The following is a 22195-nucleotide window of genomic DNA, read 5'->3' as shown; positions in this document are numbered from 1 at the left end:
TCGTTGTAAAAGCAGTATCGACCATTTATGTCAACCAGATACCTCCAAGATCGCAACTCATACTCTAAATTCTGTTAAACTGATCGTTCAATACCAACATGAAGATAATGAAATATGATTGAAATTATTGCAGGGTGGATCTATCACACGGCTTCAGTTATTACATGGGCAGTGAGTTTTTATGCTTCTGGTAAACTCTGTAGATGTCATATGTAAGGAAGAACTCACTCTTGTTGTCATTGGTCTTCTCTTATTAGCCTGTGTATATCTGTAGCATCATTCATTATTGTCGGGGTGGATCCAAGGTTGCACCTTCACTAACTTCTGTTGAAAGTGAGCAACCTTAAATAATACAATATTAATTTGTAATAACATGTGTGTGTGTCTATAAAAGTATTCCATAACATTAAAATTAAAACTTTTTTGAATTCTCTTGCAATGGTTGATCAGGGCTGTAAATTAAAAAGTGCACAGTATGTCGATGGTATTACGGGTATTTGTTGGTATGCGTTCTTGGCCAGATTTTTAATACGATATTAATTTGTAATAACCCCTGTTTGTGTGTGTGTCTATAAAAGTATCCCACAACATTAAAATTAAAATTGTGTCAAGTACGGCTATGGTGTTTTGGATATTTGTTGGTATCTGTTCTTGGCCAATTAAAAAAAACAGAAATAGTTAAACAGATCATAGTTGGCTCGATGGGAGAAGATTAATTAAGAATGATGTCATGATATATATATATATATATATATATTGAAGATTGAATATCAGAAATTGATAGCTACATTGCCCATTTCAACATAAAAAGAAACTGACAACCTTTTACCATATGACACGCTTCGACATTGATGTGAACACGTACGCCTTGAGATACAGACCAAGCACCATACATATATATAATAATCAAATTTCATCCAAATGTGAAAGTAATAAGCAAAAGAAACACATTGAAATAATCTACTCATCAGTGAGATAGACATTGAAATGCAGGATGGTGTCTACTCCGTCCGTGGTGTGCTGATCCACCTTCGGAAGCGACTCGAGAGCAGCATATCCCATTGCATTCTCATACTTACCTGTGCCGCCGATCACGGCGATCTCCGATCCCGGCGATGCAGTCCGGTGAACACCGAAGAAGCTTATGGTATCCTCAACCCCGTGATGTTCCTCACCGCTGTGTAATATAACTGTGACCACAAGGGTTTGGCTAGTGCCGTCCAAGGAGCTAGCCAAGTAGAGGCCTTCTGCTTTACCAATCACAGTAGAATCTAGCTCGTGCCCTTCGGTTAATTGGTCGTCGATCACCGTCACCGACCCGAACATGAGCTTCTGGAGGGTGAATCCGGATGGGAGGTTGTTGGCATTCACAAAAGGCCGGTTATCGCCGCCGCTCACTGCACTGCCGGAGCCTCGGTTTTGGAACACAGTAGAGGTTTGAGCAGCGTTGAGGCCTACAAGGAGTGGCAGGTTGTTGTTGGTGACGATGCCATTGAGCTTGGGGTTGACTAACGGAATTCCTCCGACGATGGGGAAGAGGTTGTTGTTGATCTTGGAGAATGGTAGGCCGGTGACGTCTGTGTTAGCGACGATCCCGGCCACCACCCTGGCCGATGGATGTGTCCCGCCAATAACGTCGTGCATATAGAAAGAAAGAGTTGGCTCTTTTCCGGCCGGGTTTGCCGCTGCTGCCGCGTTGCCTCCGGCGACTGGGGCGCCTGCCACCGGGAGGGCTGGAGTTACAGCTGCAGGCTCTGGTTGGTCTGGATTTTCTTCTTCACTCTCATCGCCTGGAATTTTTAACCAAAATTAGAAGGGGCAAAAAAAAAAAAAAGACTGCTCAAACCTCTCTGTTACCACGAACATTTCCGATTGGTTTGAGCTTTCTCATGTTCTTAGCTCTGATTCTCACTCACAAAACAAAACTTAGCTTAAAAAGCAGCCAGAGATATAAAAATGTCATTAATTCAACGTTATATATGTTGGATGTTACCGTGCATTTGAATGAAAACAAGTTAATGGCCTGCATCTATGAAAATGTTTTCATATTATATTCTTTATAACGATATTCTTCTTTTGGCCACCTTTATAACAATATACTTAACATAACTCATTTATTCTTACAAAAATGTGGCAAAAAAAAAGAGTTAAATTCTGTGATGAATATGATTGATAGTTCATTTCATATGGATAACATTTTACCTGCAGCCGGTGCAGAGGCAGTCACAGCAGCCGGGGCTTGAGTGGAATCATCAACATTCTCGTCATCATCAGCTGCGCCATCATCAGCGTCCACGGTGGTGGGGGCGGCGGCCGCGGCGGCGGCAACCGGGGCACCTGCCGTTGGTGTTTCCTCCGGGGTGTCATCGGTAACTGGGACCGGGAGGGGAGGGACCGCGGTGGCAGCAGGTATTTGGGTGCTTGGTAACGTGGTTGCCGGTATTTGAGGAACTGCAGGATCCACTTCATGAAGCCTAGCAGAGGACAATATTATACACAGTGGCTAAAAAGAAGAGGCAGCCGATGAGCTTGAAATTGCCGAGTTCCGCCATTTTTACCGATCAGAGAAGGCTGTGTGGGTTTGAAAACGAGAGACTTCAGATGAATGCCTCAACTGTAGAATGCTGTGATGAAGCAGAGTTTGTTGTTGTGTATTTATACCTGCGCATAGAACAGGAGGCTCCCTAATATTTTGTATTTAGTTTAAACTGAATTGAAGTTGGTGGCATATTTGATTAAGGGTAAAAAAAGCTATGGAGTGGTTGGATTTCGATGTTGTTCCTCTCTAGCTTCAGGGGTGTTTTGGTTGAAACAACTCAACAAAATGAAATGTTTCATCAAATTATATAAAATGATCCAAGAAACATATATACCAATTATATAAAGTGATAAAGTGATATAAGAAAATTATACAGATGCCCCATCATGGGCAGGTCAACTATACCTTTAGTTACTAGACAGTCGCATGCATAATTGAGATGGAAATTGAATTGAAGTTGGAAGAGTTTGATTTCAAAGTTCAATGTGGATCACTAAAAAACCATAATTTTCTATTAAATTGATATATCATGGGTTAGATAGATTACTCTCTCTCTCTCTGTGTGCACGTACGTGGTCTTGTTGAGAAAATTATGCGAACAGAGCAGACAACTATTCTTTCTGCTTTGATTTGATTTATGTTTTTGCTCGTTCTGTTATGCCGAGGATCTCAGATTAATCTGCTTTCTTTAGGAAAAATTCCCGATGCTTGAGTAGCATATCACATGCATAATATTAAGCAATTTGGAGTTTTATTTACAGAAGTGGTCACTGTGAAATTTAATTGTACTTAGATGCTGTAGTATCTGGTTCTATCTTTATCAACATTTTCCAGTTACCTCACACTACAACAGGATAAATGTACAGAGGTTAAAGTTTAAACCAATTCTAAAAATAGTGACTGCCAATGGGATTAAAGTTTGGTTTGATTATAGCTCTGATATAGAATATATGTTATACAGCTTATTGAATTCTCAAATCTCAGAACATACAGAACATAACATTTCAGTATTCTACCGTGCCAAATATATGTTATGGGATTTCATTGTTTCTCTCATTTTAAATATGGATCTCTTCCTTTCCATTTTTTTCCCCTTTTGCCAGAAAAATGGATCCTTTATGGATCATTAAAAGAAACGAAATCACACAGGTACAACCTATCAGGCTATCACGCTGCTAAAACCAGGAAAAGAATAACATAGAAACACAGATATGAGTTATATATCAGTATAACACTCATCCAGATGTTAAACATGAAACATTCTCAGCCTTCTTCTTCTAGCAATTCATGCAAATATTCTCAGCCTTGAGCCCTTGACTCTGTCGGCAACTAAAATTTCAGCCAAGGCAGAGATTGATAGAGAGGTGAACTCACTTCCTTTCCTTTTAATAAATCTTTTTTCCCCCCTTGGGAATCATGTTGTTCATGTCGCAGAAGTTGCTCATTTTACCGTAGGATATAGTTTCTTCAAGTTTTGCTTAACTTCTTGCAACTTTCATTGATATATCCACTGAAAAGAGAGGAATAGTATTGAATTAAATCAGAGAAAGTTCATCAGGAAAGTGCGTTAATATCAATTTATAGTTCATTTGACAAAAACATACGAACTTGAAGAAGTCATTATATTGTGTTCATCACCACCTTTGAATATTTACTATAGGTATCGAGAACTAAAATTACAGGAAGTCGATCGCTAGTTTGATTGTTTACAGCAAATAAGAATGATATATATCTCAGTACTACAGAGGAAAACAAGCCAGACCACTATCCAACTAGTTGATATATATCAAATAAGGTACACATCGAAGGAAAGAAGCTTAGTGCTGGTGACTTTTCCTTTGTCTTCACTAAACCCTACTCGTTCTACAACCTTAATAGAAGCATAGCCATTGGCATCCTCGTACTTGCCAGTACCACCAATAACTGCAACGTGCGACTCAAGAACATCATTCCTCTGCTCTCCAAAAAGTCTCAACCCATCATCGTCCTCTCCAAAACTCACGGTCAGAGCAATCATATAACTACTCCCATGATCCTCTGAGCTGTCCACGTAAACTCCTTCTGCTTTCCCAATCTTGCCTAGAGAACCATCCGCTTGTTGCAGTAATTCCTGTTGTATTAACGTTATTTTCCGCAGTTCGAGGTCCTGGAGGTTGGCATTTGTGGGAAACAAGAAGCCCATGGATGAGAGGTCCAGAGTCTGGGTTTGGTCATCACCGGAAGATTCTGAAACTGGGATTCCGGTAGTTGGATCAGGAGAAATGCCTTGAGGTTTTGAAAAGACAAAATCACTGGCTGATGAAGACTGAGAGAGACCAATGTCTAGGACGTGTGGCATTAAGAATGTGATTTTGTGAAGATGGCTATGGTTGAGATTGAGGTTGAGGTTATGGTTTGGAATATTGTCTGTTAGGGTTCGAGCAGAACAAGATTGGTTCATGAAGGAAGCCATGAAGGAAAGAAATATGGCTATGGTGGCCTCAACAGAAGGAAGCTTAGACATTTTGTGAATAAGCTTTCTCATTCTCTAATCTGTTTATATAATTTTTATTATTATTTATATAACCTGCTCCGATTATATAATACGCTAACTTTGGACTTTGGAATATAAAAAGTGCAGAAAATCGGGCTTAGGTGATCGTGGGGTTGTTAATGAGGCGCTGGTACAGTGTCTTTTCTTTCTTCTTCTTTTTTTCCTGTGTTTGTGATTTTCTTTAATATCAAGAGATTTTTTTTATTATTTTCTTAATATCAACAGCCTAAACAATGGCATTTACTTGACTTCATAAAGAACTATTGTCAAGAATAAAATACAGAAGTGCGTTGTATATTTTTTTTTTCCGTTTGTGCAATGATATATTAGTTTATTATTTAATAGTAAGAAGCCATTTAAGATTAGGATGTACAAAATTTGTATTGTTAAAATGTAATATAAATAATTCAAAGATGTTTTAATGAACAGAATCTGGGTTGGGCTGCTTAAACTGATTGAATCAGCCCTTGGGCCTAACAAAGAGAAGCCCAATTCCCCCAATCGCCTTTCAAGAATCACTTCTCAGATTTTCTTTTCGGGCCCAAAGATTTACTTCTAGGCTCAGGATAAATAAATTTACTTCCAATAAAAGAATACCTATACTTTAACAAAAAAAAGATATTTCTATTAGTTTTTTTGAAAATAATTTTACGAAGTTTGAGATATATATATGACAGGAGTTTTGTCTCAACATATATAAAAGTTTTTTTTTTTTTCAGGTGCTTGTGGGATTGCCAAATCTAAATAAACAAGATTGTGATGCTTGGGAAATCTTAAATACTACCTCTAATCCTAATTATAAGACCTCATTTATAAATTATAAATAAGGTCTTATAATTAGGGCCAATTAAAGTATAAGATCTAATTTATAGCGCAAATTGCATTATAAAATAGATATTATATTTTGGATCGGAGACAGTATTATACAACACATTAAGAATGCTGCTTATCATTAATTAACAACCTTGTAATATAATACTCCTCCGGTCCTTGATATAAGACCCATTTAACTAATTTGATTATATTAAGGAAGTTAGGTAAGTTAGTTAATTATAAGAAAAGTGAAACATTTTTCTTAAAACACTATAATCATCTTTCTTAATACCTCCTCTCCCTCTTCTACTTGATTATGGTTAAGGGAGTATCCATAGGGGTGATTTAGAGAAAATTGATAAATATGAAAAATGAGTCTTATATTTAGGACCAAAACCAACTCAAGAATTGGGTCCTATATTAAGGACCGGAGAAGTAATATAAAAAGAAAATTATGAGTGGGATGTTACAAGTTGGAGTTGGATCCTGCTAAGAACGTGGCTTACTAACTTGCGAAAAGACGCGCAACGAACTATATTGGGAGATTTCTAACTTGTTTGTCCAGTGGATGGCTTGGCAATATCATTAGTTTCACTGCCGAGTTAGGAAGCAGCAGTAGCTTAAATTGGAGAGGGATGCGCAGCAAATAAGGAACTGATCAAAACGACAACTTGAAAGCGATGGATCCCTTGGTGGGGGTGTTGATTTTTTCCAAAACGCGGACGAAAACAAGAGGAACTTCCAGTTCCAACATGTCGTCTATTCTTCGGAGGCCCCATATTGACCGTATATGGATTAGTAGGGCGTATTTATTACGGTGGACGTCATCGTTAGACCTTGTATACTTGCCTCTTTCACATGATTTTTCCAAAAGCTCACGCACGCTTTCCGTGATTCTTCCACTATTTTCCTTTTCTCTTATTGTCAACTGATTTCATCTTCAACTGCAATTTGAAATGCCATTCGCAAATTGCAATTAATAGCAACCCAACTTCCTTATAAAGATATGCCAAAATAGCCAAAATAAAGAAAGAAATATTCCTTCCAATCTTGTTTATAAAGTCATATTAACTTTTTAAATTAAAAAATTAATCAAAATTAGTTGAAAGTAAAAATAATTGTATAATTTTTCAAGATTATTTAAGTTAAGAATAATTAAGAAAGATAAGAATATTATTGAAAATAAATCATACATATTTTACTAAATTTTATAAATGGTCTTGTCATAAAAATCAATGGTCAAAGAATATGCCCCGTGAATGTCTATTGTTTTTCTCATGCTCATTAAACTATTGCTGGTCAAAAAAATGGGTTTATTATACTCCTCCGGTCCTTAATATAGGACTCAATTCTTGAGTTGGTTTTGGTCCTAAATATAAGACTCATTTCTCATATTTATCAATTTTCTCTAAATTACCCCTATGGATATTCTCTCAACTATAACCAAGTAGAAGAGGGAGAGGGGTATTAAAAAAGATGATTATAGTGTTTTAGGAAAAATGTGTCACTTTTTTTATAATTAACTAATTTACTTAACTTCCTTAATCTAATCAAATTAGTTAAATGGGCCTTATATTAAGGACCGGAGGAGTATTATATTATGACTATAATTATGTCTACATATGCCATGTGTGGAAGCATTGTGTTGCGGGCCTTGAGCTTTGTTGGCGAGGTATTCCTTTCATTGAATCTGGGAAAATCTCCCTCCCCTCCTCTCTCTCTCTCACATAAACACACCGGCCATACATGTATACATATAGACACGCATACAGATACATAAAGCAAAGAGGATAATAAGTTGGGAAAGTTTCCTTTAAGGACCACAGTATAGAATTAATTTCAAAAAGCTTCCAAAATTTTCTGAAACTTCACTTCAGAACCAAAGGAACAAACTGATATTAATGCTACAAAAAAATGATACTATTGCCCCTCATAATATTTACTGTGGGGTGACATATAAATGAACTAACTTCAGGTGGAGGAGGTGATATGTAAACGGACTAACTCCAATTGCAAATATATGTATGTATTTTGCAAATTGTCTAATCCCACTTTTATTATGAGGGGCAATAGTATCATTTTTTGTGTAGAATTAATATCAGTTTGCCCCCTTATCTTGCAGTGAAATTTCAAAAAATTTTGGAAGCTCTTTAAAATTAATTCTGTAACGTGCCCCTTAAACAAAATTTTCCCTAATAAGTTCATACACATGGACATATTATATATATGTCTATGTGTATGAGAGAAGCCCATGGATGAGAGGTCCAGAGTCTGGGTTGGGTCATCACCGGAAGATTCTGAAACTGGGATTCCTGGAATTGGATCAGGAGAAATGCCTTGAGGTTTTGAGAAGACAAGATCATTGGTTGATGAAGACTGAGACAGACCAATGTCTAGGAAGTGTGGCATTAAGAATGTGATTGTGAAGATGGCTATGGTTGAGATTGAGGTTGAGGTTACGGTTTGGAATATTGTCTGTTAGGGTTCGAGCAGAACAAGATTGGTTCGTGAAGGAAGCCATGAAGGAAAGAAATATGGCTATGGTGGCCTCAACAGAAGGAAGCTTAGACATTTTGTGACTAAGCTCTCTCATTCTCTAATCTGTTTATATAATTATTATTATTATTTATATAACCTGCTCCGTTTATATAATACGCTAACTTTGGAGTATAAAAAGTGCAGAAAATTGGGCTTAGTTGGTCCTGGGGTTGTTAATGAGGCACTAGTACAATGTCTTTTCTTTTTTTGCTTTTTCAATGTTTGTGATTTTCTTTAATATCAAGAGATTTTTCTTTATTATTTTCTTAATATCAACAGCCTAAACAATGGCATTTACTTGACTTCATAAACAACAATTGTCAAGAGTAAAATGCGGAAGTGCGCTATATTTTTTTTTTCCCGTTTGTGCAATGATACATTATATTTAATAGCAAGAAGCCATTTAAGATTAGGATGTACAAAATTTGTATTGTTAAAATGTAATATAAATAATTCTAAAGATGTTTTATTTTCAGAATCTGGGTTGGGCTGGTTAAACTGATTGAATCAGCCCTTGGGCGTAATAAATAGAAGCCCACTCCCTGCAATAGCCTTTCAAGAATCACTTCTTAGATTTTCTTTTCCGGCCCAAAGATTCACTTCTCGGTTCAGAGGTATACAAGATGTTTGGATTAGTTAGCAACGGGAGTTGGTCTAAGTGGTAAGCGGTTTGGTAACGCTTAAGTGAGGTTTCGAATTCGAGTCTCAGCGTATGCAAAAATTCTCTTTGGGAGACTCACCCATCACAGCCAGGTGCGCAACGCGAGTCAGATCCAGATGTAGTCAGAACAAAGCTCCGGTAAATTGGGTGAGCAACCAAAAAAAAGATGTTTGGATTAGTTTTTTTTAAAATAATATTGTGACCTTTGAGATAAATATATGATAGGAGTTGTCTCAATATGCATAAAAGTGTTTTTTTTTTTCAAGTGCTTGTAGGATTGCCAAATCTAAATAAACAGGATTGCGATACTTGGGGAATCTTAAATATTACCTCAGATCCTAATTATAAGATCTCATTTATAGAGTATAAATAAGGTTTTATAATTAGGACTAGATGTAGTATAAGATCTAATTTATAGCATAAATTGTACTATAAAATAGATATTATATTTAGGATCGGAGATAGTATTATACAACACATTAAGAATGTTGCTTATTACTCCTTCGGTCCTTAATATAGGACCCAATTATTGAGTTGGTTTTGGTCCTAAATATAAGACCCAATTCTCATATTTATCAATTTTCTCTAAATTACCCTTATGAATACTCTCTCAACCATAATCAAGTAAAAAATGGAGAGGAGGTATTAAGAAAGATGATTATGGTGTTTTAGGAAAAATATGTCACATTTCTTATAATTAACTAACTTACCTAACTTCCTTAATCTAATCAAATTAGTTAAACGGGTCTTATATTAAGGACCGGAGGAGTATTAATTATTAACAGCCTTGTAATCTAAAAAGGAAATTATGAGTGGGATGTTACAAGTTGGAGTTGGATCCTGGTAAGAATGTTGCTTACTAAATTGCGAAAAGACATGCAACGAACTATCTTGGGAGATCTATAACTTGTTTGTCCAGTGGATGGCTTGGCAATTAAGTTTAGTTTCACTGTCGAGTTAGGAAGTAGTAGTACCTCAAATTGGAGAGGGATGCGCAGCAAATAAGGAACTGATCAAAACGACAACTTGAAAGCGATGGATGCCTTGGGGGTGTTGATTTTTTCCAAAACGCGGACGAAAACAAGAGCAACTTCGAGTTCCAACATGTCGTCTATTCTTCGGAGGCCTTATATGGACCGTATATGGATTAGTAGGGAGTATTTATTACGCTGGACGTCATCGTTGGACCTTCTCTGGAACTAATTTTAGTTTTTATTATCTTGACAAGCACCTTAAACCTATTAGATCAGGAATGTTTATATATGATTTAAACGGTTCAGATTTAAAATCTTTAATTATTTATTTTTAAATAGAAAAAATATATTTTTTAATAGAATGATAGTAAAAGATTATCTTTATTTTAGATTCTATATGTATTAAAATAATTATTTTGAACAAATAAAAATAAAAAAAGAAATGAAATCCGAACCATATAAATAAGATATGGACGATTTAGATCTGATAAGCTTATGGTACTCATCAAAATGATTAGTACCAAAACTGTTCCAATCTCTTTTTTTTTTTTGGTCAGAAAACTGGTTCCAATCTACTTGCCTCTTTCACATGATTTTTCCAAAACCTTACGCACGCCTTCTATTATTCTTCCACCTTTTTCCTTTTCTCTTATTGTCAACTGATTCCATTTTCAACTGCAATTTGAAATGCCAGTGGCAAATTGCAATTAATAGCAGCCGAGCTTCCTTATAAAGATATGCCAAAATTGTATAAATTTTCAAGATTATTTGAGTTTTTCTTTTTTGACCAGCCAAGATTATTTGAGTTGAGAATAATTAAGAAAGATAAGAATATTTTTTAAAATAAATCATACATATTTTACTAAATTTTATAAATGGTCTTATCATAAAAATCAATGGTCAAAGAATATGCCCCGTGAATGTCTATTGTTTTTCTCATACTCATTAAAGCGTTAAACCATTTCTGGTAAAAAAAAAAAATTGGTTTATTATATTATATTATAACTATTATTATGTATACATACGCAATGTGTGGAAGCATTGAGTTGCGGGCCTTGAGCTTTGTTGGCGAGGGATTCCTTTCATTGAATCTGGGAAAATCTCTCTCTCTCTCTCTCTCTCTCTCTCTCTCTCTCTCTCTCTCTCTCTCTCTCTCTCTCTCTCTCGCGAAACACAAACACACCGGCCATTATAAACACGCAAATAGATACATAAAGCAAACAGTATATTAAGTTCACACACAGACATTTGTGAAGAAAGAAAGAGGAAGGTATCTCATTTTCGCCCAAAAGCTGATTTGTCTTTTGGCTGCAGCCACCTACGTCTGCGTCTCTCTGGATCTCTCCGTATCTCCTCAACCCTCAGTTATCTCTTCATGGTTTGTCTCTTGGTTGGTTTTTCGATTCCAGTCAGAATAATTTATGATTCCTTAATTTCTGCCTCATTATCGTCTCACCCCAATTTCCCTTTGCTAATTTCTGGTGTCGTCGCAGGCCAATGATGACTCAGAAATCGAATACCATGAGGTACGGCATATATATATACACAAACATTCCCATGAACAAACACAAATTTATTATTATTGGTTATATATATATATATATGTTTGCAGGAGTATATAGAGAACTCTCGTGGAATGAAGCTGATGACTTGCAGATGGGTTTCTGGGAAGGAAAGGTCGAAGGCTTTGATCTTCTTGTGCCATGGTTACGCCATGGAATGCAGCGTCACCATGAACAGTACGTTAGAATCTGAAATAATTGATGAAGATGATGATGATTTAAAAGGATAAGTAAATTATGATGAATCAAATTATATATATATATATATGATATCAGGCGCAGGAAGAAGGCTGGCGAAGGCAGGATTTGAAGTGTATGGGATGGATTATGAAGGGCATGGGAAATCAGAAGGGCTGCCTGGTTTTGTGAGCAATTTCGACGACGTTATCGCCGATTGCTCTAACTATTTCTCCTCTATTTGTGGTCAGTTTTCTCTTCCTCCGTTATCTCCTTCCTCCTCTAACTTTAATGTTTTTTTTCGCTATCATCTTTTTTTTTAATTATATTCGTTCCTTTTTTTCAATGTTTTTGTAATATTATTCTAAATTAAACTCTCATCTCATGTGCGTCACCTTGTCCTTTTGAATAATTCCAAGCTTTATTTTACTGTTTCCCTCACCGTCCAACTCAGCACTGACCCCTCCAAAACATTTGAGTACAATTTAGTGGCAGCCGGTTTAATTGATAAAGCTATACAAATTTTTTTTTTCCCATTTCCATTTTGACTCTTCAATTCTCTTAATTTTGAAATTTCAATTTTTGTCTTTATATTTACCACGGCTTATGTCAAGGGGAAAAATGGTTTTGGGCCTCCAGGTAAAAAAAAGTAGAAATTCCTGCTTAAACGACCAGAGTTGGATCTAACAAAATGGATTAATCTTCACAATATGATAAACTAAGATTTAAATTTTGTTAGGAGAAATGCCAACATTTAGAGTCTGATAACACCTCGAACAGAATTATCTTCATATAGGAGAATGCATATGCCTGCTAGCAAAAAAAAAAAAAAACTCTTGCTTGTATCGTATACACGTGAGTGCAAGAGAGGGAGAGAGAAAAGGGAGGAGGGGAAGTCAATTAGTTAAAAATTAATATATATTATTACTTCAATCCTAAACATAAACTCCAGCACCTACTTTCCCATCCTTCTACAAATGAAAATAGTTTGTGCAAGTTTTAATAAACCAAGCAAAACCTTACGATCTATCATATTCTTTATTTTCAGAGTGATTTATGTGGATTTGAAAATCTGTACGCTCCCTTAATATTAGTAAGTTTCGAAATATATATTATATAAGAATAAAGTTAAAAATCATTAATTTTTAAAATAAAATTAATGAATTTTAAGATTTTTTTTTAAGTTAAATAGAGTTAGAAAAATATATGAATTACAAGGGAAAAAAAATGGCAGATAATGTTAGGAATGAAATATGATGGTGACATTGATTTTATTGAGAATTTGTGAACAGAGAAGGAAGAGAATAAGAAGAAGATGAGGTACTTGGTAGGGGAATCCATGGGAGGAGCCGTGGCTCTCTTACTGGACAGGCAAAAGCCTCACTTCTGGGATGGTGCCATTTTGGTTGCCCCCATGTGTAAGGTTCGCATTCTTTTGTTTTTATTTGCATTCAAATTCAAATTTCAATATACTCACAAATATTCCTTTTTTTTTTGTGTTCTTTCTTTTCTTATTTTCAATACACGAGTTGGTCCCTAAAACTGTGACTAGTCATGGTTTCTTTTTCTTTTTATGTGACAAACATCAGGCACGTGAAACAACTTTTTTTTTTTAAAAAAAAAAAGACGATTTTCTCAAAATTCTTATCTTCTAATAATTCAAAACCTGCACATAATCCATTTACTAGTTTCTCAAATTGTTTTAAATAATTCTGTGATATTCTTTTTATAAATTGATCAATATTTTTTCTAATTTACATCTTCTGTGCATCCCTAGATCAGATTAGCAAACTCCGATATTGTCTCTCTCTCTCTCTATTGATATTTTTAATTCAAAAATATGTTTGTCATTAGTTATAATTATACCTAACCTTATCACGATTCACGATCCATTATATTAAAATAAAATATTCAGTAGTAGCAAGTGCTCGATGATGCATATCCTGTTGAATAATTATTTATTATTATTTCCCTAACTACTTTACTTGGAATGAAGATGCTTGGATTTTACTTTTGGTCAATGAAAATAAAGTAGAATGCCCGATGTTGATATCTCGATAATGATTAACAAGATCCGTCGCAATTTGATTTACCAAATCGTGGGCATCAATATCAAAATTCAAAACCAACAGATATAAACATGATTCACTATTATTGTGATTCGCGGATGAAGTATATGGACCCTACATATTGACTTAAAATGCTTGCATTAATTAAGGGCTTCCTAAAGATAATGCTATCAAGTTCATGTATGTGTACTATGCTTTAAGAAAAGTCACGTTTTGCTTACCAACTCCTCCTCATTTATTGATGAGGAATTAGTGTAATCTCATAGTAATAATAATGATTAACAATACTTCTACATCCACTCTTTCATATAAGAGCTAAAAACTAATTTGTAGATAGATTTAAATTGTGAATTTATTCTGAAAAGCTTTTACTTGATACATGATTTTAAAGGCAATTTTACACCTAAAAAAACTGTGCTCCTAAGTAAAAACTTTCAAAGCAAATTTAAAAAAATGATTAAATTAGCTATTTATAACAAATATATTTAGATTTTTTAAACTACCTTATTTGATCTTGTGCATTAAGATATTTCTTTATTGTAAACTCCTTTTAATATGTGTAATCAATAGGGATATTTTAATTAAAAAAACTATAAATTTGGAAAACAAATGGGCTGAGTCTTATATTTAAACTAAAATAAAGCTTTTGTTTAATTTGCAGATGTATTATTTAGATTGGGGGTAATTTTACCAAAGATTGTATGATAATTTGAGTGAATGAATGATGGTGCAGATAGTGGATGAAATGAAGCCGAGCCCACTAGTGATCAACATGTTGACAGCACTAAGCAGGATCATTCCCAAGTGGAAATTAATACCAACCAAGGATATAATTGACATTGCCTTCAAGCAGCCCCAAGTTAGAGAACAGGTATTCATCCATCTATATAACTATGATGCGCCACTGCCACATTCCAAAACCTGACTGAATATATATATATATATATATGTATATATATTTCTATGATGAAATTATTGCAGATTAAAAATAACCCATTGTGCTATAAAGGACGGCCTAGATTGAAAACTGGATACGAACTTTACAGAGTTAGTGTACAACTGGAGCGAACATTACAGGAGGTATATAAACATGTATTTTTGTTTCATTTGTATATGTTTGTGTAATCTTGCATCAAAGGAAATTTTACGGTGTCAGGTGTGCATGGATGAATACTTTATGAGTAGATTTGTTCACTAACATCTGTTTCTTATAAAGAGGCATAGATATACCACCATATATATGTGTATAATACAAAATAAACGGGTTTGTTTGGATATGCAGGTGTCACTACCGTTCTTGGTTCTACACGGTGAAGATGACAAAGTGACAGATAAATCAGTAAGCATTCAGCTGCATAAGGTGGCTTCAAGCAAAGATAAGACACTAAAGTTGTATCCCGGAATGTGGCATGGCCTCCTCATCGGAGAGCCGCCGGAGAACTTGAACATCATTTACAAAGACATTGTCGATTGGCTTGATGATAAATGCAAGTATGGAAGTATCAGATTGGAAAGAGAGCTTAAAAACCAAAACGAGGACAATCCAACAATTGAGGCTTAGACAACACACTAAGCTTGTATTTAATGTCCTGTCTACATTCGTGTTGTTACTGGTTTATATGTACCTACCAAATTACAAACTATTGGGTGTCTATATATTCGGTTGGTAGAGAATCAATCAATGTTTGGAACCTTAATTTGTGCCATTAAAACACTTTTAATTTCCCTCAACAAACATGATAGATCAAGCACCAACAAGTGTCGGTCCAAGTGAAAAGGACTTGGACACCTTAAACATCATGTCGTGGGTTCGATCTTTAGGGCGGTATATATGAAACAAACACTATTGGAGGGGTTCCCACTATGGTGCTTGACAGTACCTGAGAGATTAGTCTCTCATCATTCGAGTGGAAAGATACTCTGGGCAAGTAAAAAAAAAACATGATAGATCAAGCAGTATGAGTGCTTTGAAAAGATGTGGAGAAAAATCGAAAAGGATATTTAATAAAATTATTGAGAGAGACTTTTTAATTAATAATTTATGTAAAAAATATAGCTGTTAATAGAACACTCTCTGGTCCTTACTATAAATACTAATTGACTAATTTGAATAGATGAAGAAAATTTGTTAAGTTATTTATTTGTAATAAATATATATTATCTTTTCTAAAATACCTTTGCTAATCAAATGTGTTAGCTTTAACATATGTAACTATGGACTATCTTGAGGAAAAATCAATAAATAAGAAAGACAAAGTGAATTAGGATCTTATATTTATAACTAAACTGAAAGTCAAATTAGTTCATATACTACTTCCGATCCTAATTATAAGATCCCGTTGATAGTCTATAAATGAGGTCTTATAATTAAGATCAAAAGTAATACAACAGTGCCATGGGATTCATATATTTGATATGGTGGAACAAGGCTTGTTGTCTGTGGTTTAATAAAGACTGTTTCTTTGAATTCATCCACACGGGAGTGTTCATTCAATTTTCTTTCTCCCCTCGAGTCCTGACTTCGTTGATTTAGTTCTGTTTGGGCAACAATTGTTACCGAACCAAATTTAGTCCTCAAAGAAAAAGAACCAAATTAAACCTTTTTTTTTCCCCCTACTCCCCTAATGGGCTACAGAAAGTTGACCCTGAAAAGTGGGCTATGCAAGGTTAGTTGTGTTCTAGGTTCATTTTTTTGGGCCAATACGGAGGGACCAAAATGAAATGGGTATAGAAAAACCAAAATGGGCCAACACGTTACAGTCATTTGATTAGGTGCCCAAAATAAAATAGGGAAAACTAATTTAGAAGTCCCTATAAGTTGTTTCAGTTTTGAATCAGGTTCCTCAATTTATTTTTCTTTTTATTGGGTCTTTTAATTTTTTGCTATTACAGCTGTTAGTCCTTGTCTTTTAAATCTATTAAATAAGTATTGATACTGTTAAGAATTTCTGTTACAAGGCACGACTCATTCAATAATAAAATGCCATGTCTAAAAGCATCCTCGTCTCTTCCTGTTCACATCTTCTTCCACAGTACCAAGCTCTCCTCTCTCTTTTTGCTCATTCCTCCTCTTCTTCAACCTCTCAACCTATAAATAGCTCACAATTTCTTCTCATCTACCATAACATTTCCCTGCGGTCACATCTCCTTCTCCATCCAACTTGAGGCCATTTGAAGCTTCTTTTAATGAATGAGAATTATTTTGCAGTTTTGATGGATTCAACTTCATGAAATGTATTGGAGGTTCTTTAACCAACCAAATGTTATTGTCATAGAAAAGCACAAAAAAGGATCAAAAATCTTGTTTAGGCACTAAAGTAAAGACACATTTTTTTTGGGTAACTTTGTAATGTTTCTGAAAATTAAGATAATGATGTTTAAATGGCCAAAATTTGTCTGCAACAAAGAAAAACAACGATTCTATTTTTCTTCAAGCCCCTGTTTTAGTAATAGAAAAACAAAAAGATCAAGGAAGCAACCAACAACTTCTCCAAAGGTAAACTAGACTAAATCCTCAACAAGGTTTGAGTCATTGCCAAGTCAACCATGGTAACCCTGTTCACTTTCTTTGTTGTTGTGTCAAACTAGATTGCCAATCCCTTATCATCTATGAATTTATCTCCAGGTACAGTTTCACAATTGCGTTGGACAAAGCCTTAAAGGAATTGCAGCTTGACTACCTATTTCTCTATCCGGTATACTTTTCCATTTGATCTGTCATTCAAGAATAGTAAGGGAGATGTTGATGAATGAGCAAGAAGAGAGAGGAGAGCGTGGTCTTGAGGTTGCGGTGGAAGGAGACGATGCTAACATGAAGAGAAGATGATGTTTTTAGATGTGGCAGGAAAGTGGGCAATGCTTTTTAACGAAAATTCTTAACAGTGTTAGTACTTATTTAACAAATTTAAACTCCAAGGACTAACAACTCTAACAATAAAAAAAATTAAAGGATCCAATAAAAAAGAAAAAAAAATTTAAGGACCTGATTCAAAACTGAGGTAAATTATAAGGACCTCCAAATTAATTTTCCCAATAAAATAAAAAACAGTATGAATAAAATAGGTTTTCCTATTTTTTAATAAAATAATATGAATAAATAGTATGTAATGGAAAATATATTTGAAAATTTTAATGATATTTTTGTATAATCTTCTAATGATCACTCTTTCTAGACTATTTTTTAAAATTTATATTTAAATACTGAACTTTGTTTAACAAAATTAAATTATTTTTTCTATACTTCATATTGAATTAGGCTTGGGAAATTAATATTTTTTGTACATATTTTAAATAATCAAATTAAAAATGTATCAATTCATAGAAATCAGAAAAAAATTTATCCATGCAATATTTTATCTTCATAAACAAAATATATTATATATTATTTTTCTAACAAAATAAAAAAAATAAGATGCTATTGTTTTAATATTTATTATTAATCAATTATTTTTTTGAATAATATTATTAGTAATTAATAATGAGATGTTTAATTTCCAATTCTTCGTCCATTTGATGATTTGAATTGAATGAATGGAAACTGAAATTGAGATTACCTAAAAGACAAAAATATCCCCAAAGAAAATTTCGAATCACGCTGTCGTCCATATTAAACCCAAAAGGGCTTGGCTGCAGAACCCCACGGACCCGGCGCATATCTTCATTTGCCCTACTCCTTGGCTGCCAAACCCGACTGCCAGTGCCGCCACTCCGACGTCCGTCGTTTTCTTTCTCGCTTCCGTCATCGGTACGACATTTTCTTCTTTTAATTTTTCTGAATTCACATATTTGTCATTTTTGGGCTAATGATTCACTGATTTGTCGGCAAAGTGTAAATTAGTCATGGGCGAGGGATTATGAACTGGTTAAAGTGGTTTGTCTCATCTTAGTGACGGGTTCGTGTTGATTTTGGTTGTGTTTGATATAGCTGAGTAGCGACGAGGGCTTCATAGTGAGTTGGACGAGTTTTCATATTTTCTTATCATTCCGGGGATGGGGACGACTCCAAATCTATATAAATAAGGTTTACGACAAAGCCATGAGAACGCTTTCTCCTTTTCTTGTTAAATTGAAATTTGGTTTTTAAAAAATTGGTCATCCTAAGTTAACGAATGTTCCAAGTTGAAATTCTTTTGTGAATTTCACAGATAACATGCTTACTATCTGTTGATAGTCCCAATTCTAGGGTTTTGGTTCTTCGGTAATTAATGTCATTTCATGAAATGTTCTTTATGATGGTATTACAGAGAAAAGTGAGGATAGCTCCCACTTCCTCTGGTATCTGCTGTGCTGAAGTTAAGCCCTTTCTCATCCTTCCTTGCTCACGATGAAGCTCGTCAGGTCTCTTTTTTCTGTCTCTCTTAATCTTCTTCGGCATTATTGATTTTTTGGCCTAAAGCTGACTATGAACATTTGATCAGGTTTTTAATGAAGTTAAACAATGAAACTGTGTCAATCGAGCTGAAGAATGGTACCGTTGTTCATGGCACCATTACAGGTTTCTTCTCTTCCTTTTGCTCATTCTTGTTTTCATTTTCAATTCTTGGAATGTTGATTTTATTAGGTTTTTTGGAACATCGTACTTTGAAATGTACGCTGTAGTCCATAGCAACATAACAAGCTTAGAAGTTTTCTTACTTCTTTTATAATTTAAAGTGTCATGATTTGTTCAATACTAGTGCCTGGCATGTATTGCACGCGAATACTACTTATTTTTAAGTTTGCTTTATAAATGCCTTTATAGTCTTGATAGCCTTTTTTAGGCTGTTTGTGTACACCCAGAGGAAGTTTTCCGTTTAAAATATTCCAATTGCGCATACATGGCTTTGATCTGTGTGGATGCTTTATAGATAGTTGTTGTACAGGTTTATATTTAATATTCCCATTGGTCCTGGATATAATAGTAAATGGAAGGGTTTGCTTTGGTCTTAAATATAAGAATTCAATTCATTTTGTCTCCCAAATTTATAACATTCCCCCCCAAATTCTCCTTATTGATTATACATGTTAAGGGGGTTTTCTATCAAGAGGCCAGTATCCAATGCAAATGATTAGAATGGGTACTTTAAGGCAAACCAACACCCATTTATTAGTTATTTTTATAAATTAGTTATTTAACTCTTATATTTAGGACCAGAGGCAATATTTATGTTAAATTTATACTTTTATGCCCTAAGTGCTCCACTTTCCCATCTTCATTAACACCTCCAGTATTTTCCTGGGGGCTTCATTATCTTGAGTCATGATATCTATAATGGGGTAGATTTAGTTGTCAGTGTCCGGTGGGATTTTGTGAGACATCGCCACAAGAGTATGTGCTGCTCAAATGGCACACGATCATGCCCTACATTCTCCATTTTTAATTAGCCAATGATGGGTACCACTTGCATAATGTGTAGATCTCAGTCCATGTATGGTCTTTTAGCCTGTGATCTCATTCTACCTCCTAATGGTACCTTTATAACTCCACTTTTCTAACTGTCTCTGCTTTTGACCAAAAGAAAAACTGTCTCTGCTGAGATTATTGCAGCCTTCTTTCTGTTTGCATCATGCTGCATCAACGACTGTGGCATAGAATAGTTTGTATGATTTTTCATTGGTGCTTTGCCCCTCCCTTTTGTAAGCGAATCTCATCGTCGGATATGCATAGGGATTAGGGAGAATTATTGCACTGTTGAACTTGTTTATAAATTTCTTTGCTGAGAACATCTTATCTTAATATCCTTCTTCTCAATTGTACCTTTGACTTTTCTCTTCTAATAGTCGCTTGTTATAAAAATTGAGTTCAGTACAGTCTGGAAGCTGTAGCTAAACCTTTGAAAAAGGGAAACTTAGAGGAGCTATATTTGTGTCGGGGACTTGGAGGAGACATAATGTGGCACTTTAAATCACACATGGTCACGCTAGATGTTGCTGTATCATTGTGTCTGTGTCAGACTTCTGTCCTATGATTGTTTTAGTCTGTTCTTCTTGGAGTTAAATTGATTCTCAGCCTTCTTTTGCCATAGGTGTGGATATCAGCATGAATACACATTTGAAAACAGTTAAGCTTACTCTGAAAGGGAAGAATCCAGTGACCCTGGATCATCTCAGTGTGAGGGGTAACAACATCCGCTATTATATCCTTCCTGACAGCTTAAATCTTGAGACCTTGCTGGTTGAAGAAACACCTAGGGTGAAGCCCAAGAAGCCTACTGCAGGTGGTACCATATTCAGTTTGATTACAAGACTGACTGTTTATACAAACACTTTTGGCTCTGGTTACTTGTTATTTAATCATTTCTGATTTCATTAATTTCGATTGCATTTGCAGGAAAGCCATTGGGCCGAGGCCGGGGTCGCGGACGTGGACGTGGAAGAGGTCGTGGCCGTTAAGTTTGAAATTTTCAGAGTTTTTGTGGTATGTAGTTGTTAACCAATGTTGTATGGAGACATTATGGGCGGTTAAGGAACACTGGAGAAGCAGTACCGTTAATTACTGAGGATGAGTTTGTCTGGACACTTTGTTGTAAGTGTTACTGCTTATAAGTGTAAGATCACCATCAAGCTGATGCGACCTGAATTATCTGCAGGCTTATTATTAATGGGTAAATGGTGGCATCCATTTTAATTAGTATCGACGGATCTCCCATAATTTCTTTATGAAACAGAATTCTGTGCTTTCTTTGTAGGATGCTTAATGAGAGTCTCTTGTGAATGACAAAGTGCCTTATTGATATCGATCTCTCTCCTTGCTTCATATATGAATCACGTTTCATGAAATCTGTGTGGACTAATTCCACTTTGTTATAATCATATGATGCACTGAGTTTGTTGGTTTTTGTTGTAACTTGGAAACATACAGCGACTCACGCGTCGTATGTTAATTATGATGTTGCATTCTGGACTTCAGTCCTGGCCCTCATATATTTTTCAGTCAGCATCTAACCCCTCGAATCTCAATTCCTTTCTCAAGTAATCACAGAATATACATATTTCATTTTAGTGGGATAATTGGACCAGGCCCTCCATGGGGTTTAATTACATGCTGCTTACGTTTAGTGTTTATAAACATGTTATAAAGACAAAACTTCCTTTACCTCGTATTATTGATGACTCAATATGTATATATGTACTACACTCGCAAGTGTATGAGAAAAATAGATCAAGAGCTCAAATTTAAAAATACATTAATTCCATCCAATGAAACTACGAAGTACAAGTCATCACCGTAAAAAACAATAAAAACTTTAACAGCTTTTATTAAACAGAGGGTTTAATTTGTTATTCATAAATTTTGAGCAGTATGATTTATATCATGCTTTGACCATACTTACTTTTTTATCTGAAAACT

General features: G+C 35.0%; 4 protein-coding genes across 6 annotated transcripts; 2 read left to right on the top strand and 2 right to left on the bottom strand.

Moving 5' to 3' along the window:
* Window positions 1–960: 960 nt before the first annotated feature.
* Window positions 961–2669, bottom strand: LOC114760060 (dirigent protein 24-like). The gene is made up of 3 exons (XM_028949314.1): window positions 2662–2669; window positions 2203–2474; window positions 961–1790 (listed from the first exon to the last, which is right to left on the bottom strand). Exons 1-3 carry the CDS (start codon window positions 2667–2669, stop codon window positions 961–963), a joined length of 1110 nt encoding a protein of 369 aa, XP_028805147.1.
* A 1656-nt stretch (window positions 2670–4325) lies between these two features.
* On the bottom strand, window positions 4326–5042 carry LOC114760059 (dirigent protein 24-like). The gene has a single exon (XM_028949313.1). It carries the CDS (start codon window positions 5040–5042, stop codon window positions 4326–4328), a length of 717 nt encoding a protein of 238 aa, XP_028805146.1.
* Window positions 5043–11224: 6182 nt separating this feature from the next.
* LOC114760075 (caffeoylshikimate esterase) lies at window positions 11225–15443 on the top strand. Of its 2 annotated transcripts, none has more exons than XM_028949329.1 (8): window positions 11225–11448; window positions 11552–11584; window positions 11671–11797; window positions 11897–12043; window positions 13090–13220; window positions 14600–14737; window positions 14848–14946; window positions 15149–15443. In XM_028949329.1, the coding sequence occupies exons 1-8, from the start codon at window positions 11434–11436 to the stop codon at window positions 15425–15427; spliced, it is 969 nt and encodes a 322-aa protein (XP_028805162.1). In that variant the 5' UTR covers window positions 11225–11433; the 3' UTR covers window positions 15428–15443. The 2 variants fall into 2 exon arrangements, with proteins under 2 accessions (XP_028805162.1, XP_028805163.1); XM_028949330.1 differs by having other exon boundaries at window positions 11226–11436.
* Window positions 12771–21624, top strand: LOC114760076 (small nuclear ribonucleoprotein SmD1a). 2 transcript variants are annotated; one of them, XM_028949332.1, is made up of 6 exons: window positions 12771–12783; window positions 18564–18610; window positions 19110–19203; window positions 19284–19360; window positions 20871–21062; window positions 21176–21624. In XM_028949332.1, the coding sequence occupies exons 3-6, from the start codon at window positions 19190–19192 to the stop codon at window positions 21235–21237; spliced, it is 345 nt and encodes a 114-aa protein (XP_028805165.1). In that variant the 5' UTR covers window positions 12771–12783; window positions 18564–18610; window positions 19110–19189; the 3' UTR covers window positions 21238–21624. The 2 variants fall into 2 exon arrangements, with proteins under 2 accessions (XP_028805165.1, XP_028805164.1); XM_028949331.1 differs by lacking the exon at window positions 12771–12783 and having other exon boundaries at window positions 18502–18610.
* The last annotated feature ends 571 nt before the right edge of the window (window positions 21625–22195 follow it).

This window comes from Neltuma alba, unplaced genomic scaffold, assembly GCF_004799145.2.
Source record: "Neltuma alba isolate B1F8T4 unplaced genomic scaffold, ASM479914v2 tig00010929_pilon, whole genome shotgun sequence".
In the NCBI taxonomy this organism is placed as follows: Eukaryota; Viridiplantae; Streptophyta; class Magnoliopsida; order Fabales; family Fabaceae; genus Neltuma; species Neltuma alba.
This window is presented reverse-complemented; position numbering and strand designations above follow the sequence as displayed.

Excerpts from the sequence above, each read along its gene's own strand:
- LOC114760059 (XM_028949313.1), bottom strand. The coding sequence starts at position 5,042 with ATGTCTAAGCTTCCTTCTGTTGAGGCCACCATAGCCATATTTCTTTCC.
- LOC114760076 (XM_028949332.1), top strand. Across the intron at positions 19,361-20,870 it reads TGTTCATGGCACCATTACAG|GTGTGGATATCAGCATGAAT; the intron begins GTTTCTTCTCTT and ends CTTTTGCCATAG. Across the intron at positions 21,063-21,175 it reads GCCCAAGAAGCCTACTGCAG|GAAAGCCATTGGGCCGAGGC; the intron begins GTGGTACCATAT and ends TTGCATTTGCAG.
- LOC114760075 (XM_028949329.1), top strand. Across the intron at positions 11,798-11,896 it reads ATGCAGCGTCACCATGAACA|GCGCAGGAAGAAGGCTGGCG; the intron begins GTACGTTAGAAT and ends ATATGATATCAG. Across the intron at positions 14,738-14,847 it reads AGCCCCAAGTTAGAGAACAG|ATTAAAAATAACCCATTGTG; the intron begins GTATTCATCCAT and ends AAATTATTGCAG.
- LOC114760060 (XM_028949314.1), bottom strand. Across the intron at positions 1,791-2,202 it reads TGCCTCTGCACCGGCTGCAG|GCGATGAGAGTGAAGAAGAA; the intron begins GTAAAATGTTAT and ends TAAAAATTCCAG.